General features: G+C 37.9%; 2 protein-coding genes across 2 annotated transcripts; both read right to left on the bottom strand.

Moving 5' to 3' along the window:
- Positions 1 to 293: 293 nt before the first annotated feature.
- Positions 294 to 11,730, bottom strand: LOC128317664 (putative C-type lectin domain family 20 member A). Its single transcript, XM_053231058.1, has 6 exons — positions 11,666 to 11,730; positions 10,243 to 10,283; positions 6,115 to 6,507; positions 5,403 to 5,744; positions 4,536 to 4,627; positions 294 to 1,447 (listed from the first exon to the last, which is right to left on the bottom strand). Exons 2-6 carry the CDS (start codon positions 10,274 to 10,276, stop codon positions 1,334 to 1,336), a joined length of 975 nt encoding a protein of 324 aa, XP_053087033.1. The 5' UTR covers positions 10,277 to 10,283; positions 11,666 to 11,730; the 3' UTR covers positions 294 to 1,333.
- A 3,735-nt stretch (positions 11,731 to 15,465) lies between these two features.
- Positions 15,466 to 21,033, bottom strand: LOC117596318 (macrophage mannose receptor 1-like). Its single transcript, XM_034301030.2, has 6 exons — positions 20,913 to 21,033; positions 19,187 to 19,233; positions 17,180 to 17,575; positions 16,507 to 16,848; positions 15,938 to 16,029; positions 15,466 to 15,738 (listed from the first exon to the last, which is right to left on the bottom strand). Exons 2-6 carry the CDS (start codon positions 19,221 to 19,223, stop codon positions 15,628 to 15,630), a joined length of 978 nt encoding a protein of 325 aa, XP_034156921.2. The 5' UTR covers positions 19,224 to 19,233; positions 20,913 to 21,033; the 3' UTR covers positions 15,466 to 15,627.
- Between the last annotated feature and the right edge of the window lie 583 nt (positions 21,034 to 21,616).

Genomic DNA, 21,616 nt, shown 5'->3' on the forward strand with positions numbered 1-21,616 from the left:
TTTGGATAAATATGATCAAATCATGTTGGCTGCCTTTTTTGAGGTAGAACTGAATGCAAGTAATGAAGTACTTAGAGAAGGAATGGGTCACGTTACTCATTATTTTATAAATGAGTTTACTTACTATGTTAATTAGGAAGGGTTTTCAGAAACATTCGTTAATTAAAGAAAATTCTTACGAACGAGATAACAAAGTACTTTGTATTACAGACATTTTTGGAAACCATCCCGAGTGTTCTGCCAGTCCTCAGCTAAACAGTTCATGAATTGCTTTGTGCTCTGGTTCCACCTTGTGGACAAAGGCTTTACTGCACAGGAAGTATGAAAATGGTGCTGATGCGCATTCACCACAGACAGACTGGATTACATTTCCTAACTGAAATCATAAGTTTATAAGTTTATTCAGTTATATTATCGATAGTATAATATTATAGACAGTAAAAGCTACTGAATATTACCTTTTAGCACACAATACTTAAAGGAGTGATTAATAATTGAACAGAATATGATGTTTACTGCTTTGTTTGGTTCTCACAATCTACAGGTCTCACTTGCAGTCTAAAAAAAAGATTCTACAGACACCTTAAACATCACAGCACAATAACATAGTAATGTATAATCCATCTATTCATTTGATCTATTCATATAGATGAAAGACATGAAAATTGACACCACATTAAAATGTAAAAATGTTTTGAATGTGATCAGTATTTTTACTAGTTTCATTAAGATTGCAGTTTGATTGTAGATGACATTATTTAAGCTTTAGGGAAAATAGTATACAGTCAGGTCCATAACTATTTGGACAGTGACAGAAATTTCATAATTTTTCCACCACTCTTTACTCCACCACAGTGGATTTGCAATGAAGCAATCAAGATGTGATTGAGGTGTAGACTTTCAGCTTTAACTCAAGGGGTTAACAAAAATATTGCATTAACTGTTTAGGAATTAAAGCCCTTTTTTAGAGTCCCTCCATTTTCACAGACTCAAAATGTCAAGAACAGCTACCAAATGCAAATCCAACACTCAGAATCAACTGCAGACCTTAAATATATCCTTAAATTGCCATGAGATAATGAGGGAACAGGCCACACCTGGCCATTAACCTGCATATCAGTCAATTATCCAATTACTTTTGAGCCTGTGAAAATGGAGGGACACTGTAAAAAATGGCTGTAATTCCTAAATGCTAAATACATTAATGCATATTTTTGTCATCTTGATTGCTTCATTTCAAATCCACAGTATTGTACAGATGAAAAATTATAAAACCTGTGTCACTGTCCAAAAACTTATGGACCTGACTGTATGTTAAATACAGAGTGAGCATTTAGACATTACAGATCATCCTTTTTTTCTTGTGAAAGATGTTTCCATCCGGCTGCACCCTCCAGGTCACTGTGATGTTCTCCAACATGCCCTTTTCTTCAAGTTTCTGATTGATCTGAAGAACAGAATCAAGAATTAATTACTCAATACCATTCCTGAATAATAATAGTTTTTATTACTGTAACAGCCCTTGTATATGTAACTCTACAGGAACTTGCTGTGATTACTGCGGACTAGCAGCAATTTGGTTTTAAAAGTAACATAAACACTCATTAACCATAAGGACCACAACTGTGTCTGTATTTATACTAATTTACGAGAATAAATCTGTTGTGGTCCATGTACCTTTTGTTCGTTCTATTTTCGTGTCAGTAACAAAACCAGAACAGTTTTTGATTGTGGTTTCAAAATGAAAAACTTTTTTTTTTAATCAGAAATCGCAGATACAATATTTTAACGTTTCTTTTCTTTCTTTGTAAATCCCAAAATGAAATCGTAAACAAAACACAAAGATAAATGGGAAAAAAAAAACAGTTTTACGATTTAAAAAGATACTATAATCATGTTAAGGAATAAATGTATATTGTTTTCAAAATATTTGGACATGTAAATTCAGTATTATCTCTTTCAATATTATCTCTTTTCTCTTTATTTATTAATGTGCTGAAATCATAAAATAAATAGATAAAAATATAACAATGAAAAAATATCGATTTTACATTTTCAAGCATAGGCCAGTGGGCTGGGTTGTTGTAGCCCAAGTAAGCCCACGTGGGAGTAATTTAGGCTCCGAGCGTAGGCTAGCTAGCTAACATTTCCACCAAAAATGTGAATGCCTACAGCTGGGGTGATGTCTTCATTTCAGCTATATTCTGTTATCATTGAAGATGTGTTGAGGAGACGTGTAAAAATAACAATAACTGTTATTTTTCCTCCTGGAAATATATAATAAGCCTTTAATGGTTGTTGTATTTATTCTTATGGATAAGGAAGATGCTTTCACAAATATGATATCAAATTTAAAAATAGAAAATCATAAAATAAATCATTAAATAAATAAATCATTAAATAAAAAATCATTTGGACATAAAAATACATGGACCATTTTTTTTCCTGAAACCTGTGGTTGTCTCTGAGATGATTGTACAACTGAAGTGCAAGGTCCATGTACTTTTGTACTTTTGTGTTCCTCCAAGGATTTGATTTGTATTAACACTAATTTTGTACACCATGCATGATTTGATCATGTATATTCAAAGCCCTGGACTCCATACAGTCACCTGAGCTCAGGCTCAGACCCAGGACTTTGGAGCTGTGAAACAAGAAAAACTATGAGTGAACAAACACACACAGAGGGAACAGACTCTGGGGGATGGGGTAGAGCTGGAGTGCTGGATGCACTAGGCAGTGCTAAGTTGAGTGTGTTGATGGTTTTGGGGTAGAAACTGTTCAGTAGACTGGAAGGGTGTGCCCTGATGGTCTAATAGCGCTTCCCATACGGCAGGATGGCAAACAGACTGTGGCAGGGGTGTGAGGGGTCCTTAATTATGTTGGAGGCTTTTCCACAGGCAACAGGAACCGTAGATATCCTCCAGGCCTGGCAGCTGGGTTTTGATGATTCTCAGGGTTGTGTTGATGACTCTTTCCATTGTTAGCCGCAGAGCAGTTGCAATACCACAGTGAGATCCCACAGGTCAAGACTTTCTTGATGGAGCAGCAGTAAACATACACCAGCAGATGTTCAGGCAGGTTGACTCTCCTCAAATGGTGTTTGTTGACCATGAGAGATCTTCAGAAATGTGGATGCCAAGGAACTTGAACCTGGTGACCTTTTCCACTCTGTCTCCATTAATGTAGAGTGGAGCAGGGTCTCTACATGTCTTCCTGAAGTTATCCCAGCTTGATAGCCTTACTTCTGCTCCTTCTCTCTCCTCTGCCTCCTTCTCCTTTCGGTAGGAACAACAATCCATGGAGACCCCAGAAGTCTGATGAGTTCCGCTGGGATGCTTCAGTTGTAATGTAAGATGCTCAAAACTTGCTCACCACATATTGATCCCATGTGCAGTAATTCGTTTTGGTGAGACTCCCTGATGTGATGACAGTGCTAAACAGTGAGCATACTATTAAAAATATTAATAAAAAAGAAAACAGCAGCAAACTGAGGAGCACGGAGCTGCTGTGTCTGCATGCACCATCATCTTGGTTTTTCAAAGTCAAACACTAACTGTATTAAGAAAACTGGTTTATGTTAGCACACAAATCCATCTTCCGCATTTCTAATATTAGTTTATAAAATAAATGAGTTAAACAAAATAGGAGATTGTGAGTTTCTCTCATGGTGGGGTTGCAACTCCTGCTTTAATACCTTAATTATAGCATTTTTTTTTAAATAAAACTTTTCAATTTTGGTTTTTCATTTCAGCTTAAGTTTAGAATAATGAAAGAACACAAAAGAACACAGACTGTGGAGCAGCCCAAAGGCTTGAGGAACACTACTCAGCACAACTGTCACTCGGGGGCTCAGTGCTGATTCCACAACTGCAACCCAAAATCACTAGTCATTGCACTTGAGGTTAGTAACCACAGAAACAGTGTTTCAAGGCAGAAAATTTAATAACTTGGAGTACAGGCCTTGTTTCGAGGAACACTTCCATCACTTAATAATTTAAGGAGACTTTATTTCTCCAGTATCTTATTGAGATGTTCCGTTCAATCTTAAAAGGTCCTGTAGTTATGATCTCGCACCTGTAGATGGCACCATGAAGCGCACTAAAATAGACAAGGCTGTCAAAACTGAATAAAAGTGAAAAACTACTTTATTAGTATCCGTAAGTATTGGATATTTTACTTAGTTGTAGGACTAGATGTTCAACGTGTAGTAAAGGTTAGTGGGTTTTCAGTTTTTCCTGCCATTGCCCAAACATTTACATGTCAATGTATTCAAAAATATGACAGTCATGATAGGAAAAATAGGCCTATTATATTGAGAAACTAACGCTGATGCTGGATATTTTCCAGTTGAAAAAGTACACATCTAGAAGAGCAAAACAGTGGCAAAAAGAGAAGGAGAACGCTAAGAACGCAAAGATAGCAAGGGAGAAGGAGCAAAATCCTTGAGGATAAAAGACGTTTGAGAAGGTGAAAAAGTGAGAAATGGAAAAAGAGGCATTTTAATGCAATTTTAGAGACGTTCTGCGACTCACCAGCTCTAAAATAAATGACTGCACAGCAGGATCAAACACACTCCCATCCGACTTCACCTGCAGTCTCATTATCTGGCTCCTCACTGGTGGAACTGTGGAACACACACACACACACACACAGTCAGGTAAAGAAAAGTAGTTCAGTCCAGTTCAGTCACTTCCTGCTGTGTTATGTCCGTTGTAGTCTTTATGGGAGACTACACAATTTTGACACCTTTACATGATCTTTTTTTTCTAAACTAATCCCAGTAGGATTGTCCTGCAAAAGAACTTGTGAGAGTCAGTTAACGTCCCCATAATGCACAATTTTTCCTCTTAAAAAAACACTAAATGAATATTAACATATATGGCTTATGTGAATTAATGAAGCATATATCTTAATGTTACATTACATTTATTGCACCGAGAGCCCTTATGTGCTAGGAATTTACAATTTTATTTATGGTAAATTTATTTTTGTGCTGTAAAATTATTAAATTAATGTTGACCTTTGCACCAGAATAAAATGAATTGTGTCCTAATTTGAACTTCATCCTCTCCCATCTTGTGCCATCATTTACTAATGAACTGAGAGCTACTTTTGCAGCATTCGAATAGTTTAATGAGCCCTCATCAACCATCGCTCCAGAAGGACATTTTACCCCAAAGGTATTGCAATCTGCAAAATGAAGCTAAAGCTTTTTATAAGCAGAAAGAGGAGCAATTATTATTTTCTTGACCAACTAAAGATTTTCCAAAAAGTGAATTTTTTTGATGACGAACAGAAATGTAAAAAAAAAAAAAATAACAAAGACAAAACTTGAATAATTCAGTTTGGGATCATTGTCTTCATGTTAGTAGCAATAGCCAAGGAAACAAAAGACTCACTGGTGTGACAGAAGAAATAGTGCAGGTTGGTGCAGGGTTCATCACTGAAAAGTCCGTTATTAACTGATGCACAACTTCCCATAATTCTCTCAGCATTATCCGGTTGTCCAGGAGCCCATGGGAGGTTTGAAGTGTTGGTTCCGTCTGACCACTTCCAAGTTTCTCTATATAACCCAATCCAGGAATCACCCTGACTACTGCTCACCTGCGCTAACATGCTTTGGTCTGAGCTGTTAACGCAGCTGGCCAAGTCTGTGTGATGTGTTCGGCAGTAAGCCTGAGCTTCAGGCCAAGTCACTGGACTTTTGAATCCGATGAACTTGTCAGCACCACTGTAATTAGCTGTGAAATGGGAAAAAAAATTAGATCAAAATAAAATTTTAAACATATTGTCTGCACCTGCTTCCACTAAAAAATCTGTAATAAATACCAATATACAATTTATTACTTTTCTGATACTTTGCGGTTCAGTTTATATCTTTTGTACAGCGCTTTTAAATCGAGTTTAAATGTGCTCTAAAAATAAAATAGACTTACTTACTCAATAATTGCCTTATTTTTCTACACACAAGGTAGAGCACCCTTGGGTTATCTAACCCAATCATGTACTAGAATGAGTAAAATGGTAGGAAAAGCTTAGGCTCCTAAATCATGTTGAAAAAGCAGTCATCAAGCCAAAACTAAGCAAATTAAATTCAGGATATTGACTCACCATCGTAGCATATGAAGGGTCTTAGAAATTGACATGATGTATCAAGCCAAATAGCATATGCATTTATCATAACACATGCTTCTATCCCCAGAGCGTTATTAGGCTGTCCAGATTTCCAACCAGTAAAAGGGACATTCTTCAGTGGGAGCTCGTTTAAGGACCAGCGCCAGCTAGTAAAATCATCATACAATCCGACCCAGGCAGATGTTGCCAGACCTTTGCTTGCTGCTTCATTCTTCAGTCTTAGCCAATCAGTATCACTTATGACTGTGGCCAGGTCAGTGTGCATCAATCTGCAGTAATTCTGTGCATCTGGCCATGACTGCAGTGTCATGATCAGGTCATACTTGTGAGAGACCGTTTCCAGGATTGAGACAGCAACTGGGACTAAACCTGTTGGTGACATTTTATAGTAATAAATAGTATAGTAATACATTTACATTACAGTACAGTAAACTTACATTGGTGAATGTTTGAATGATTTGCCAATAAAGAGTAAAGTTTACAATCCACAATCCAATCTTCTTGTTCATCTTCCAACTTACCACTTAAAAAAATCATGAATAATAATTGAATCATCCAGAAGCAATAAAAAGGACAGAAAAGGGAACAGTTACACCATTTCATTTCATTACCTGCTGTGTACCTGGGAACCGCTCGATTGTGAAAACTTGGCTGGATGATGTATTTTAAAAAATGATCCTTTTACAATTCGCTTGTCTGGTGTCCAAATGTCTGACATTTTTCACTGTTGATATTCTGATAATGGGCACAGCAGGTTAAAAGCCAAACAGCATTTTTAATCACTTTCATATTATCAGTACCTTTACTATTGTTTGTAAAATGGCACTTTGTTGTAGATCTATTTAATATTTCTTTTCTGTTTTGTTGTTTTCCAATCAAACTTTAGCCCTGAAAGACCTAAAAGTTATGCCACACTTCCTATGGACAACTGACAAAAGTTTGTTTACTTTTTTCTTGAAATTTAACATTTTGGAATGGCCAAGTCAAAGTCCAGACCTTAACCCAATAGAAATGTTGTGGAAGGACCTAAAGAAGAGACGTTCATGCAATGAAGCCCACCACCATCACTGAGGTCCCTCCAAGGAGGAATGGGCTAAAATTCCTCCAAGCCATTGTGCAGGATTCGATTAATCTGTAAAGGGTTCACAAACGGTCTAGCAGCACTGTATGCTGCTATCCAAATAATAAACCTTGGGTCACCAGCAACCTGAAAATTCTTCTGAATGAGAAGAAAAGGACCTTTAAGGCAGGTGACCAGGAGGAAGTAAAGCATGTACAGAAGCAGCTGAGGGTCAAAATTCAAACAGAGTAAGAGGACAGTCTGCAGTAAGAGGAAACTCGAGGACAGTCTGCAGATGAGCAGGACCAGAGTGGTGTAAATGGGGATTTCAGGTTGCAATCTACAATGTTATAGCTTGTAACAGAGAGAGGAGAGTTTGCGAAGGGCAAATGAGCTGAATCACTTCTTTAATAGATTCACTCAGGGGCACTCCACTCACCCATCACCACCACCCAGGGCACCTTCACTACACTCCCCCTCAACTGGTCTACATTTGCCACCAACCCATCATCATCATCATCATCATCATCACCACCACTATCAACAATGTCACCACCAACACAGAGTGACGGCAGCTTTCTACTGCCCCCTTCTCCTATTCCCAGCAGTCTGGTTATCACAGCCAATCAGGTGAAGAGAGAGCTGAGGAGATTACAGCAGGGAAAGCAGTGGGACTTGATTGGAGTCAGCTTCAGATTGCTGAAGCTCTGTGAAGACCAGCTATGTTTCTTTGGTACCTGTGCTAAAGAAAAAGAACTCAAAAGATCTGAATGACTACAGGCCTGTAGCACTGACATCACACACGATGAAGACCATGGAAAGGCTAGTCCTTGAGCAGCTTAGGAAGCCGACAATCATGGCAAGGGATCCCCTACAACTGGCCTCTCAGCTACACAAATTAGAGTCTGCTGCAATCTTCTTGCTACACAGAGACTACTCTCACTTGCAGAACACTGGAAGCACAATGAGGGTAATGTTCTTTGACTTCTCAAGTGCATTCAACACCATCTAGCTCACACTACTGTGGGATAATCAGTATGTATGGCTACAGGACTATGTCTTGGAGCAGATTATCAGCAGCACAGGTGCTCCTCAGGGACCATTCTGGCTCCTTTCCTGTTCACTTTTTACACCTCAGACTTCAGGTACAGCTCTGAGACGTGTTTTCATATTAAACAATTCCTGAACCATGAAAGAAAAATGGACGCTTTAGAAGAGGCACTCGACAGTATACTTGGTCTGGACAGTAAAACCTCAACTAAACATGTCACCTAGGAAAGCACATTCAGGAGGAGAAAGATAATAAATTCATTAAGAAAACTGAGATCCCACACAAAGCATTACTTTACAATCACATATGCACAATTTCAATTTTATGTTTCTATAAATAAAGATTAATAGTATAACTATTCCTTAAATATCTAACATGCCATATCAGTGGAGTATGATCATATGACCACATGACACAAACATCCAGGTTAGTAGAAAATACAACCCAAAGAAACTCGCTCCTCCTATGGTAATTTTACTGCTGTCCATAGGTAAGAGTTTTATCACTGAGGAGATGTGTAAAAAATAAATTCCCCCTGATAAACTAATCCAACTGGAATAGGGCAAAAGATAATGACAGCGGACTTTCACAGGAAGAAATCCGACCTCACCCCAATCCCTATACAGGATGAGAACATTGAGATGGTACAGTCCTACACCAGTACCTAGGTGTACACCTAGACGACAGTTTGGTATGGTCAGCAAACAAAGATAATCTGTTCAGGAAAGGTCTGAGCCAATCCTACTTTCTGAGGAGGCTGAGGTGCTTCAGTTTACACGGTAATCTACTACATACTTTCAATGAATCTGTGGTGTTGAGCATCATCTTCTATGCTGCTGTGTGCTGGGGGAGCAGCTTAAATGCAAAAGACAGACTCAATAACAAACTCAGTAAGATCGTAAAGACGGTGAGCTCAGTCCTGGGGCTCAGCATGGACTCAGTGGAGATGGCAATGGAGAGGAGAATGCTGGCCAGGCTCTCCGTCATCAAGACTGAACCCCTGCACCCACTACATGCTGAAATCAGTGCTCTACAGAGTACGTTGAGCAGCAGGTTCCTTCGTCCCCAGTGCAGAAGGGAACCCTTTTGCAATACTTTCCTCCTCACATTGATTAGTCTGTACAACTTTGTCCCCAGCTCGTCTGTCCAACCCTTTAGTAGTAGGTAGTTCCTGCACAGTTCACTGCACTTTACTCAGTTCAATGCTGCACAATGATTTTTCTACTTCTTCCATCTGTCATGGAACCGGCAAGGGGAGCTAAGATCTTCACTAAACAGATTTCAGTGCAAGCACAGGCCACTGTGACAGTATGAATACTTGGTGATGACGTATGGGCTCATGAATGCTGTTTCTGTCTTCCAAACATTTCTGAACATCAGCGAGTTCATGAATCAATGTGTCATAATTTACATCTGATCTACTCCAAGCATGAAACTGAGCATGTAGAATAGGTACAGGCAGCGCTAGAAAGGCTCCTAGAAAACAACCTGTATGCAAAAGTTGAACAATATGAATTTTAGAAGATGCCTTTATGTAAAGTAAATGCCTTTAGTTGTGACATATACACTGCAGTACAGTGAAATTCTTTCTTTGCATATCCCAAGATGAAAGGAAGTTAGGATCAAAACTTTAGTAGAGTTCAATCAAGTTCCTGAGGTACGTCCTGACTGAGAATGCCATTGAGATGGATCAGCACAAATAAAAATGTGTTACTAATGTGTAAAACTGGTCAACACCGTCCCGTTGAGCTACATATAACGTCATGCCAGCAGAACTTGATAGAGAATGATATGACACACGTTCAAAATGGACACACAATTGCTTCATATGCTGAAAAAAACAAAAATAAATTACATCACACTTTCATTCATTTGGCAGCGCCCCTTCTTTAAAACATTTTCCTGCCTGGATTCACCTTTAAACCCAAACAAGGGATAGAAATATGCAAGAGAAGATTGTTATAAACATTTAAATGTTTATAAATGCACTCACAAACGAGATACAGGAGCAAATATTTCTGCTTCATGATGTAGCTGTGGAGTCAAACAAAAAAAAAATGAGGAAAGAAAAACAAACACTAGCAAAATATGTGCAATCAGACAAACTAATATCTTAGTTTAATTAATCTAACACTTGCTGTTGCACAGTTCACAGTGTCAGCGTGTCAAATCACGCCGATAAACATCTACCCGCTATTTTAATTTTCAGTACATAATTACAGATGCTTATAGCTTCACATTTTCAGTGGCAATGGCACTAAACTATGGAGTGAATTTTCTGCCAAATGTTTCAAATAAAATCCACAGGCAAAATATTAATTATAAAATGCAAGACGTATATTGCAAATGCAGTAATTAAATCAAACTTAATGTGCATTTGCATTTTTTTTCCTTTCTGCAGTCTCTCTTCTGCCTCAGCAATCTTTCTTTTTCTTCTGACTTTTGGCACATTTTTAAGGGGGTGGGTCTTAGAAGAAGGCATTCAACTTACTGTAAATCTTTATTGGTTAAATGATTTTGGAGGAAGAGGTGCTCTGAAAAATTAGCCACGCAGTGCATGGTAGAACGAATGGGGCCAAGTGTTCAGTATTGTAGTTACATTAAAAAAGCTACAAAAATAAAATGAGTAGCTCCTGAAGTGTTTATAGATGCATTCACACATATTTCTGGATCATGCAAGTGTCTTTATTCCATCGGCTTAAGTGGCTTTTTAAACAGCTAATGTTAGCTAGGTGTTGAAGCTGAGGTTCTTATTTGCTTGCTTCATTTCCATTCCATCTTAAAAGGTCCGAGTCTAAGGATCCTGCACCTGTAGATGGTGCCATGAAGCTTGCTAATATCACATACAATTTCCAGATACCACCATCATCTCCTCTTTATCAAAATGTCTCAAAAATGTGACAATTGCAAATGAAAATAAGTATAATGTAGTATCAAAATACTCAATATGAAAAAATTCTACTGTATGATTTATTAATAATGGCTTTGTGAACTTGGCATTTCAGACTATTGGATGGAGCTCCTTATCAAAATTATCAAAAATGTGATAATTGCTTAAGAAAAAGGGGTATAATAGATTATCAAAATACTCAAAATCCACAATATGTGGCTTTTATTATTTTATTTCAAACATTTTTTGGCACAAAATTAACTCCATGCTAAACACCATATTACACTGCAACACGTTCAAACCGCTAGAGTATGTTAGCTAACCAGACTTTAGTTGTAGGCATGTAGCCATGCGTTTAATTACTTAAAGGCAAACAAATAACATTTGAAACAACTGTTAATGAAAGACCAAATAATCTTTATATATTCACACTCCTATGTACAGTACAAAATAAAAAAACAACCATAACCAAATTATTTCTAAAAAAATAATGCATAGAGTTTAAACATCTAACATCAAAACATACCTTGAATCTGAAAATCTGATGCTGTTTCTTCAAAAACTCTGTTCACTTCATATCTTCACTGCTTCAGTACCTTCACTGATTTAAAATACTCCCCTCAAATTTGAAGAGACAGATGAATGGTGAGAATTTACATCACAAGTGGAAGAGACTGATTTACATTTTGACCTTCACAGCTTATCCAAATCTGTTGGGCAGTGAGGGAAAGTCACAAACCAACTGCATTATAGGAATGCTTGAAAATAACAGCAAAATTACACTTTTGAGATAAAAAAAATCTTTTGTTCTTGATCTTGATCTTGATTATTTTTTCGTTTTATGGATCAGATTTGTGTGAGTAAGTTTTGTTAAATGGGTTAAACATATCCATTGTGACTATTTGACTGAGACCGATTTCCATTTTGACTTTGCCTAAGACACGGGTGTCTTTATTTAAATGAGGTCAAAAGGCAAGAGAATGTGACAACTCAGTTTTCAAGGTTACAAACAGAAAATGCAACATAAGAGTACACATTAAGCCCACATACCCTTTAAGCCAACATTCAAGTTTGACATAAAATAAAAAGAAACCAATAATGTGCAGTGTTGTTTTTTTTTTAGCCAGTTCTGCTATTCGTTACTAGATTGATATTTTTTGTTGTTGCACGTCAATCAGATTAGCCAGTATTGAATGAGCACCTGCAATGTGCATTCATCCCCTAGTGACCTTACAGAAAGTAAAGATTTCTTGACCAGTGATGCAGTGTTGTCAGTCCAGGAGAGGTTTTCTGTGATGTGCACACCCAGGAATTTAATGCTGCTCACTCTTTCCACAGTCGCACCATTGATAGTCAGAGGAGCATGCTGAGTGTGCGCTCTCCTGAAGTCGACAACAATCTCCTGTATTCTCCACATTCAGAGAGAGATTGTTGTCTTTACGCCACCCGGCCAGGCGGCTCACCTCGCTCCTGTAGTCTGTCTCATCTTTGTTTCTAATGAGACCCACCACAGTCGTGTCGTCCGTAAACTTAATGAAGAGATTGGAGCTGTGTGATGGTGTGCAGTCATGGGTCAGCAGAGTGAAGAGAAGGGGGCTCAGCACACATCCTTGAGGGGCCCCTGTGTACAGTGTGATGGTGCTGGATGTGTTGCCGCCAACCGGTACTGCTTGAGGTCTCCCAGTCAGGAAGTCCAACAGCCAGTTGCACAGCGAGGTGTTGAGTCCCAGCTGGACCAATTTGTGAATGAGCTGTTGAGGGATGATTGTGTTGAATGCTGAACTGAAATCTATGAACAGCATTCTAACGTATGAGTCTTTTTTGTCCAGATGTGTGAGTGCTGAGTGCAGAGCAGTGGCGATGGCGTCATCGGTTGAGCGGTTGGACCGATATGCAAACTGAAAGGGGTCAAGAGAGGGGGGGAGGAAAGACTTGATGTGGTAAACAAGGATGACCTGTAATGTCTAAATGCTCAGTAGATTGCAAACTGACTTCAAACATCTTGTAGAAGATGTATGAAGGAAAAAAAATCTAGCAATTTGGTGTAGCAATAGTTACCTATTAAAGCCAACTGAATAAGTGCAAAACAAATATAATAATCATATTCTCCATAATGATTAAAATAACTATTGTTAATTTCTGCTAGAGGTTTTTGTACCTCTTGCTCTCAATATTGCTAAATATAGAAATAAAGAAAGATACATTTGTAGTCTTGAGGTAATTAATAACTCATGTCGCAGTGTACATACGTAAGCACTGCTTTTGTACAGTACGTTATGTGCAGTATACTGACTTTAACCCATGAAGTCAGAATACAAAGCAAGCAATGGAGCAGATAGCTCCAACACTCGCACTCTGTCCTGTCAGACCTGAAGCACAGACCCAAGCAAACACAATCATGTAAACAAGGAACTATCAAAACAAGTCCAGGACAAGGTTTATTTAAAAAATAAAATAAAATCCCAAACTTTGAGCACCATTATATTTATTCTTAATAAAAGGGAAGAATATTGCAGTAACATTTGTACCAAGAGAAGGCCTGGATATGGAGGGTTTTAGTCAGAGAAGCAACCAAGCTGGTGTTTGTTCAGGTACAGTGTGAGTGTATAAGTAAAACGTATGAGTATTAGATACAGAACTCAAGGTTCTTCCCAGAATGTGTGTATTTATATCAGTGAGAAGACTCCATTACTGAAGAAAAGGCATGTTGACGCTCATTTGAAGTTTTCTACAGAACATTTGGAGAAGTTTGTAGATTACTGGGAGAATGTAGTGTGGTCAGAGGAGACAAAAATTGACCTCCTTGGCACCAATATGGCACTTCATGTTTGGAGATGAAATGGCACTCCATATGATCCTAAAAATACCATAGCTACAGTGAAGTTTGGAGGTGGAAGTATCATGGTATGGAGCTGTTTCTCTTCTCATGGCACCAGTGGAAATTCTTGAAATCCCCTTCCCCTATTTCCCACACTCTTGACTTGTGGAGATGTTATCACAAAAACTGTCAAAACTGCTCTGTGTTTCAAAGAGAAAAGGGATGAAGATTTTTTTTACCCTAAAAAGGTGAAACAGGCCTAAAACAAAGTGTGAAATAATAAATAAATAATAAATCTCTCCTGCTTCTCCTGCTTGGCCATGTGGACATTAGACAGCCAATGTGGTAAAGGATTACTGAGCACACTGTATGCTGATGATTTGTTTGCATATAGATCAGACCCGGCACTTTATATTCCACAAGAAATTGAAAGGGAAAAAACTTAGATAGGTTCTCTGGAAGAATTTACAAGGTGAAATCTTTTTGTTTGGATGCAGCTGGATTTATACACTTTGGTATCAATATCACCATCACTTTTAAACAACTGTTCAACAACTATACTCCCTTAATTTACAGACTTAAATATGACCTTTAAGTCCTTCACTGGGATGCATTACACCTGTCCAAGTAAAATAAGTTGTGTCAAGATGAAGGTTCTGCCTAGATTTTTAGAATTGTTTCAGGTTCTTCCAATTTTTCTACCAAGATCTTTTTTTTTTTTTTTTTTTTTTTTAACTCAATCAATAACCTTTGTTTGGAAGGGAAAAGACCTCCAGAATTCACAGAAGCCTTCTTTATAGACAAACAGAGGGGAAGGTGATCTTGCACTCCCTAATCCACACGTTGCAAACCTCACCACAAGGTCATCTGCTTACCTCAACACCACAATCAAATCAACAAGTAAGAGGACCTTTGCCTGTTACAGTGGTCATGGTCATGACCTTCAATTCATGAGTCGAAAACAGAAGTATCATTTAACCAAATCAATCTAGATTTTAGATCTGTAGCACCTCCACTTCAACACTTCTGTTTGTGTTATTAAGTGTGCAGTTAAGACTATTTATTGAATAACATTTATGCCTATATGCCTCTCTTTCTAAATTTTGCTGTGAATGCTATGAACATGATCCATGTAATGGTCACTATAAAATGGTTATAATGAAATAATAGTAGTGTATCATAACAAGCATAATGCTGTAAAGACTGCAAAATAGTGATTTTTTTTTTTTTTTTTTAATTGACTGTATTTTATATTCTTAATGGCTAGAGATACAGAAAATAGAAACAAATTGCAGCATTAAGTCAGTGATATACAGTTAAAAGAAGAGAAAAAAATATGATAATAGTTACAAGCATATTGTATATGAATTTTCAAAGCATACACAGTTTACTAATGGGTTCTAATGGGTATCTTATATATGAAAATTATTTACTAAAACACCTTGATACATTAAGTATTTTCCCTTTCCCTCTATCACTATATCGAGTGATCATTTGTAACATGTTAATCAGAAAATATTTGCCATAACATTGCTAAACTGAGTTTATAGTTGAGGTGGCAAAGTCGACACCCTAATGAAGTTCTAGGTTTATTCCTCTACTTGTGGCTAATCTTTGCCTCTGAGGCTCCCTACTAATTTAAAGATGTTGTAGGATAAATACAATTTCATCTATTTCAGGTCATGCTTGTTTTTCTTGTAGAAGATGTTTCTGTCTGGCTGAACCCTCCAGGCCACTGTGATGTTCTCCAGGACACTATTTTCCTCCAGTTTCTGCTTCATCTGAAGAGCAGAATCAGGATTTAATTACTCAATCCAAAAAGAGTAAAATAATGTGTCACAGACAATGCAAGAATTAATAAGAGGAAAGCAAGCAAAAGGAGCCAAATTCTTGAGATAAACAGAAATGTGAGCAGTGAGAAATGCTAATAGGGGAATTTTACACAAAACTTCAGAAACTTTGAGATGTCCTGCGACTCACCTGCTCTAAAATGGACGACTGCATAGCAGGATCAAACACACTCCCATCAGACTTCACCTGCAGTCTCATTATCTGACTCTTCACTGGGGAAACTGTGGAATAAACACACACACATTGTTTTCTCCTCTTTTTTTACTCTTATTCCAGTATGTTTGTTCTGTAAAAGAACTTATGAAAGTCAGTTTAGTTCCCCTTAATTGCACACAGACCCATCATCTGCCAGGAATTTTGCTTATGAAATCATTTCATTTGTGGTATTTTTATACATGTGTTTTTGTTCTGTAAATTTTAATCCTTCATATTAGACATTGCAACAAATTGTAAATAAGGGTGTTTATGTATTTGTGGATGAAACAGAGCATTTATTATTATTATTATTATTATTATTATAACAACATTTTTTCACTTTCTTCTTGCAGAGCACTTAAGAGTTTTTGAAAATGTGATTTTTTTTTTGGATAAAATACAGAAAGTAAAAAAAATAAATGCATCAATACAAATCTTGATTAATTCATTTTTGAAGTTAACTTGATATTAGTAACAAGGAATAAGAAGGAAATAAGACTCACTGGTGTAACAGAAGAAATAGTGCAGGTTGGCGCATTGTTCGTCGATGAACAGTTCGTTATAGACCGCTGCACAGTTCTCATTGCCCCATTTATTACTGGGTTGTCCAGGATACCATGGGAGGTTTGAAGCGTTGGTCCCGTCTAACCACTTCCAAGTGTATCTATAAAGCCCAATCCAGGAATCACCCTGTTTATTCACCACCTGAATTATTAAGTCATTATCTAAGCTGTTAAGGGAGCTGGCCAAGTCTGTGTGATGTGTTCGGCAGTAAGCCTGAGCTTCAAGCCAGGTCAACGCAGGACTAGCAACACCGATAAACCTGGCAGCGCCACTGAAATTAGCTGTGAAATAAAAAAAAATAAAATAAAATAATGATAATTCTTAGATTAAAATGCAATTGTAAATAAATTGGCATGTCTCTGTCTGAAAATATGATACAATAATACAACCCAAAACATGCATTCTATCAATTTATTAACTTTTTGTACTCTGCAATTCAGTATTTCATGTTTGTATTTTTAATTTTTTTTTACTTTGTTCAGCATTAGAATGAATAAGGTACAGTAAAACTCCTGGGATGGCAAAGCCAAGGTGGTAGGAATAGCTAAGGCTGCTAATTCTTGTTGCCTTCAAACCAAAACTAATCAAATCAAAATCAGGATACTGACTCACCATTGTAGCATACGAAGGGTTTTAGTATTGTACATGGCGCATCCGCCCAGGTTCCGTATATACTCAATAGTTCACCACATGCTTCTTTCCCAATATAATTATCAGGCTCTCCAGGATTCCATTTAATAAAAGTGCTACTCTTCAGTAGGACGTCATTTAAAGACCAGCGCCAACTATCGGCATCATTGTACAATCCAATCCAGGCAGCTTCTGCCAATCCTTTTCTTTCTGCTTCTTTCTTCAGTTGTGAAAAATCAACATCACTTATGACTTTTGCCAGGTCGTTGTACATCATCCTGCAGTAATTCTGTGCATCTGGCCATGACCAGCGTGTCATGATCAGGTAATAATTGTGCGAAAGTGTTTCCAGGGTGGACAGGATGACTGGGACAAGACCTGTTGGTTTTAGAATTATATAATACACATTCAATACAATACAGCAGACACTAGTATCTTTGAAGAAAGCTCTTCTGATAAAGAATGAAGTCTAAAACCCACAATCCAATCTCGTTGTTCAGCTTGTTGTTGTAAAGCACCATTTTAATGCAACCAAGGTAGAGAAATAGTGAGGCAATAACAGAAATAGTTTGGAGATTCAGTTCGGGGGTACAGATGTCTTGCTCTGGACCAGTCCTTAGTAGACTTGCATAATACTGATTTTTTTCCCTGCATGTGAATTACTATTAAAAAAAATCACGATTAACTATTTAATTATCTAGAATTATCCAAATAAAAATGCAGAAATAAGACAGAAGAACTAGCATTTCCACCTTTTCAGGTTGAAGGAGAGAACTGGAGGATGTAATATCAGCTGTGCAGTGGGGAACTGTTTGCCAGCAATCACAAAAACTCAGCTATATGAAAGCATCTGTGCACCGACTGGCACAGGAAAGAGAACTACAAACGACACTTGAATCACTTTAATCTATTACCATGGACATGGTTTGGAAAGTTGATACTTTGTTGTAGGATTAATTAATCTTTTATTCAATCAGTCTTGATTGCCACCTCACAGCTTCAGGGTCCCTGATTTGATCCCAGGCTCAGGTTACTGTCTGTGTGGAAGTTTGCATGTTCACCCCCATGTTTCCTCTGGGTTCTCCAGTTCTCTCACACAGGTAGGAACATGCAGGTAGGAAGACTGGCTATGCTAAATTAACCCTAGTTGTGAATGTGTGTGCATCGCACTCTGCGACAAACGGGCATCCCAACGTCGTGTGAATTCTCCCATCTTCAAGGACAAAAGGACATTTGTGGAACAAAAGGACACGCAAAACAGGCCAATGTGCTAGGATTCTCTGCACAATGCAAAAAAGGTGCTTCAACCCTCCTCTACCTAGCATTTTACTGGCAAATGTTCAGTCATTGGATGATAAACAAACGAAGATTGTGGATTAAATTTCAGCACATTTGGAACTGCTGGTTCCCCAAAACACTGTACCTAATACAGGCCAACACCCAGGGAACACCATTCCTACCATCAAAAGAGTTTGTTTGCATGTTTTTGGGAGGTGGGAGGAAACCCGGAGAACCCAGAGGAAACCTATGTGAACACAGGGAGAATATGTGAAACTCCGTTCAGACAGAAACGCGAGCTCAGGATCAACCCAAGTACCCTGGAGCCATGATGCTCCCCACTGTTCCACCATGCTGGTCATGACTCTATGATTGCCAAAGTTTTCTGGAGTAGGACTGAGTTTTTCCAATAGAGTCTAGACCACTGTCTTTAAACACTAGCACTTGCTTTTAAACCTCCAGAAAATCAGGGATAGAAAACTGAAGAAGCAAATAAGCATGTTTTCTTTGCTGTCAAATAATGTAACAAAAGCGAGAGAAGACTTAATGTTTTTAAAATACTTAAAAGACTAATAAAATTATATAAGAATGAGAAGGTGGTGCACATAACAACCTTTTTGTGTCTATATATGTGTATGTGTGTGTGTGTGTGTGTGTGTGTGTGTATTTGTCCATATATCAATTAAAATCTTTGTTTAGAAAAACACTCACCAGTGAGACAAAGGAAGAGATAAATACTCTGCTTCATGATAAACACACTGTGGAATTAAAAAGATTATGAAAAAGCTGATCAACAAAGAGACAATGTTGTGTAAATTTTCATAAAGAATTTAAATAAGCAGTTCAACATTATAATTATCACTCATAGAGGAAAGAAACACTAGCATAATCTGTGCTTTAGTGACAAAAACTGGTAAACAAATCCAAATGAGAAGCGAAGTGGTAGTCAACAAACAGGCAAGGTACGAGAATCAAAAACCAGACTCAAGATCAGTAACCAGCATATCAAAAACACATGGGATATAAGGATTGGTAACATCAGGCAAGAATGCACTGAGTAAATACCTCGTAGGCTTGTGTGGGTATTTATCCAGTATTCATGATTAAGTCCAGGTGTGTATGATCAGTATGATGGCGACTGTGAATGTGACATGAGTTTGTGTGCATTGGGTGTTGTAGTCTTTGGTGGCCCTTTCTGTAGGCTGCGAAGTAGACTGGGAGTTACAGCGTGACGTTGATTCTGCCATTAACGTGACAGCAGTAGAAAGGGTCGTACTAAAGAGCTCAGATACTTTAAATATCCAGCTCCATCACTGGATGCCACCTTTGCCACAAGGCAGTTCATGAAATTTATTTCCTGCTAGATCTGCTCCAGTCACCTTTAAGTACTATTACTGTGAAAACGTCTTCTCTGGAGTGATGAATCACGCTTCACTCTCTGGCAGTCTGATGGATGAATCTGTGCTACTTACTGGAATGCATAGTGCTCACAGTAAAGTGTGGTGAAGGAGGGATAATGGTCTGGGGCTGTTTTTCAGGATTTGGGACTCTTAGTTCCAGTGAAGGAGGATGTTAATGTTAAAGCTACAGCATACGCAGACATTTTACACAACTGTATGCTTCTACTTTTGTATGCTTCAAACTCCCAACACTTTGGGGAAGACCCTTTCCCTGTTCCAGCAAGATAATGCCCCTGGACACAAAGCGAGCTCCATAAACACATGGTGTGAAGAGTTTGGTGTGGAGGAACTCGAGTGTTCTGCACAGAACCCTGACCTCAACCCCACTGAACATCTTTAGGAAGAATTGAAACATTGATTGTCCTTTTCCAACATCAGTGCCTGACCTCACTATTGCTCTTTTGACTGAACAAGCACAGATTCCCAAAGACACACTCCAAAGTCTTGTAGAAAACCTTCCCAGAAGAGTGAAGGGTGTTATAGCTGCAAAGGGAATCTGTTATAGCTCCAACTCCATATTAATGCCCATGATTTTGGAATGGGATGTTCATCAATGTGTGATGGTCAAGTGTCCACATACTTTTGGTCATACAGATACAGATACAAATACAGATCTTATTTACATCTTTATATTTTCAGGGACAACAGCACTAAACACCATAGAACATTGCAGAAACCTTCAAAACCACTAGAATACATTAGACTTTAGTCTAGACTTTAGATTTTAGTCATTAAACAGACTTTAGTTATTTATCAAAAACAAGTACAGGTCACCATGCAATTTTCTATATCTTTCATTTCTTTAAAAAGTAGAAAGGTATTTGTTATTATTTACAGCCAAAAAAACAATTATAATACAACTATTTATTCAAGACCTACAAAAAAAAAACTTTATTAAAGAGGAGAGAGAACCATTAGACCATAACCAAACAACTATTTTTTAACATACAATTGAATCACCCAACATTAAAACATACCTTAATTCTGAAATCTGATGCTGTTTCTTGGAAAGCTCTGTCTGTTACAGATCTTCTCAGCTTAAAGAGCTAAAGTGGCTACCTTTCCCCTTTATTCGATTTCTGTACACAAATAAGTCCTCGTCTGGAATATCCACAGACAAACAAATGGTGAGAATTTACATCACACATGACAGAGACTGATTTCCATTCTGACTTTCCCTAAGGCATGAGTGTCATCTTTTAAGAACAAAGGGTGTGAAAATGCTGACCTAGTGTTCTTAAATTTCAGCACAGAAGAGAAACAAAAAAATAAATACGTGTGGAACAGAATATTGGATACAATATTCATCATGCATAATATTATCATGGATGCTTTAGTAAATGACCATTTAGGCAGCGAGAGAAAGTCACAGATAAACTGCACTGTTTGAATGCAATAATGTAAACTGAAAACAGGAAACAATGCAGAATCATGAATATGGAGGAGACTGACTTGAATTTTGACTTTGCATAAGGCGCAAGTGTCCTTATTTACACAACACTAAAAAGCATGAAAATGCTGGTAGTCTAATGGCTAAGGATCCTACGATCTCATCACCGTGGCCTGGGTTTGATTTCTGGGCAGGGAACCAACCGAGCCACTGGGAGTATACTTCCAGTGATGGTCCCAAGCCTGGATAAAATGGGAGGTCAGGAAGGGCATCCAGTGTAAAACAGTGCAA

The sequence above is a fragment of the Pangasianodon hypophthalmus genome, chromosome 28, assembly GCF_027358585.1.
Source record: "Pangasianodon hypophthalmus isolate fPanHyp1 chromosome 28, fPanHyp1.pri, whole genome shotgun sequence".
Lineage (NCBI taxonomy): Eukaryota > Metazoa > Chordata > Actinopteri > Siluriformes > Pangasiidae > Pangasianodon > Pangasianodon hypophthalmus.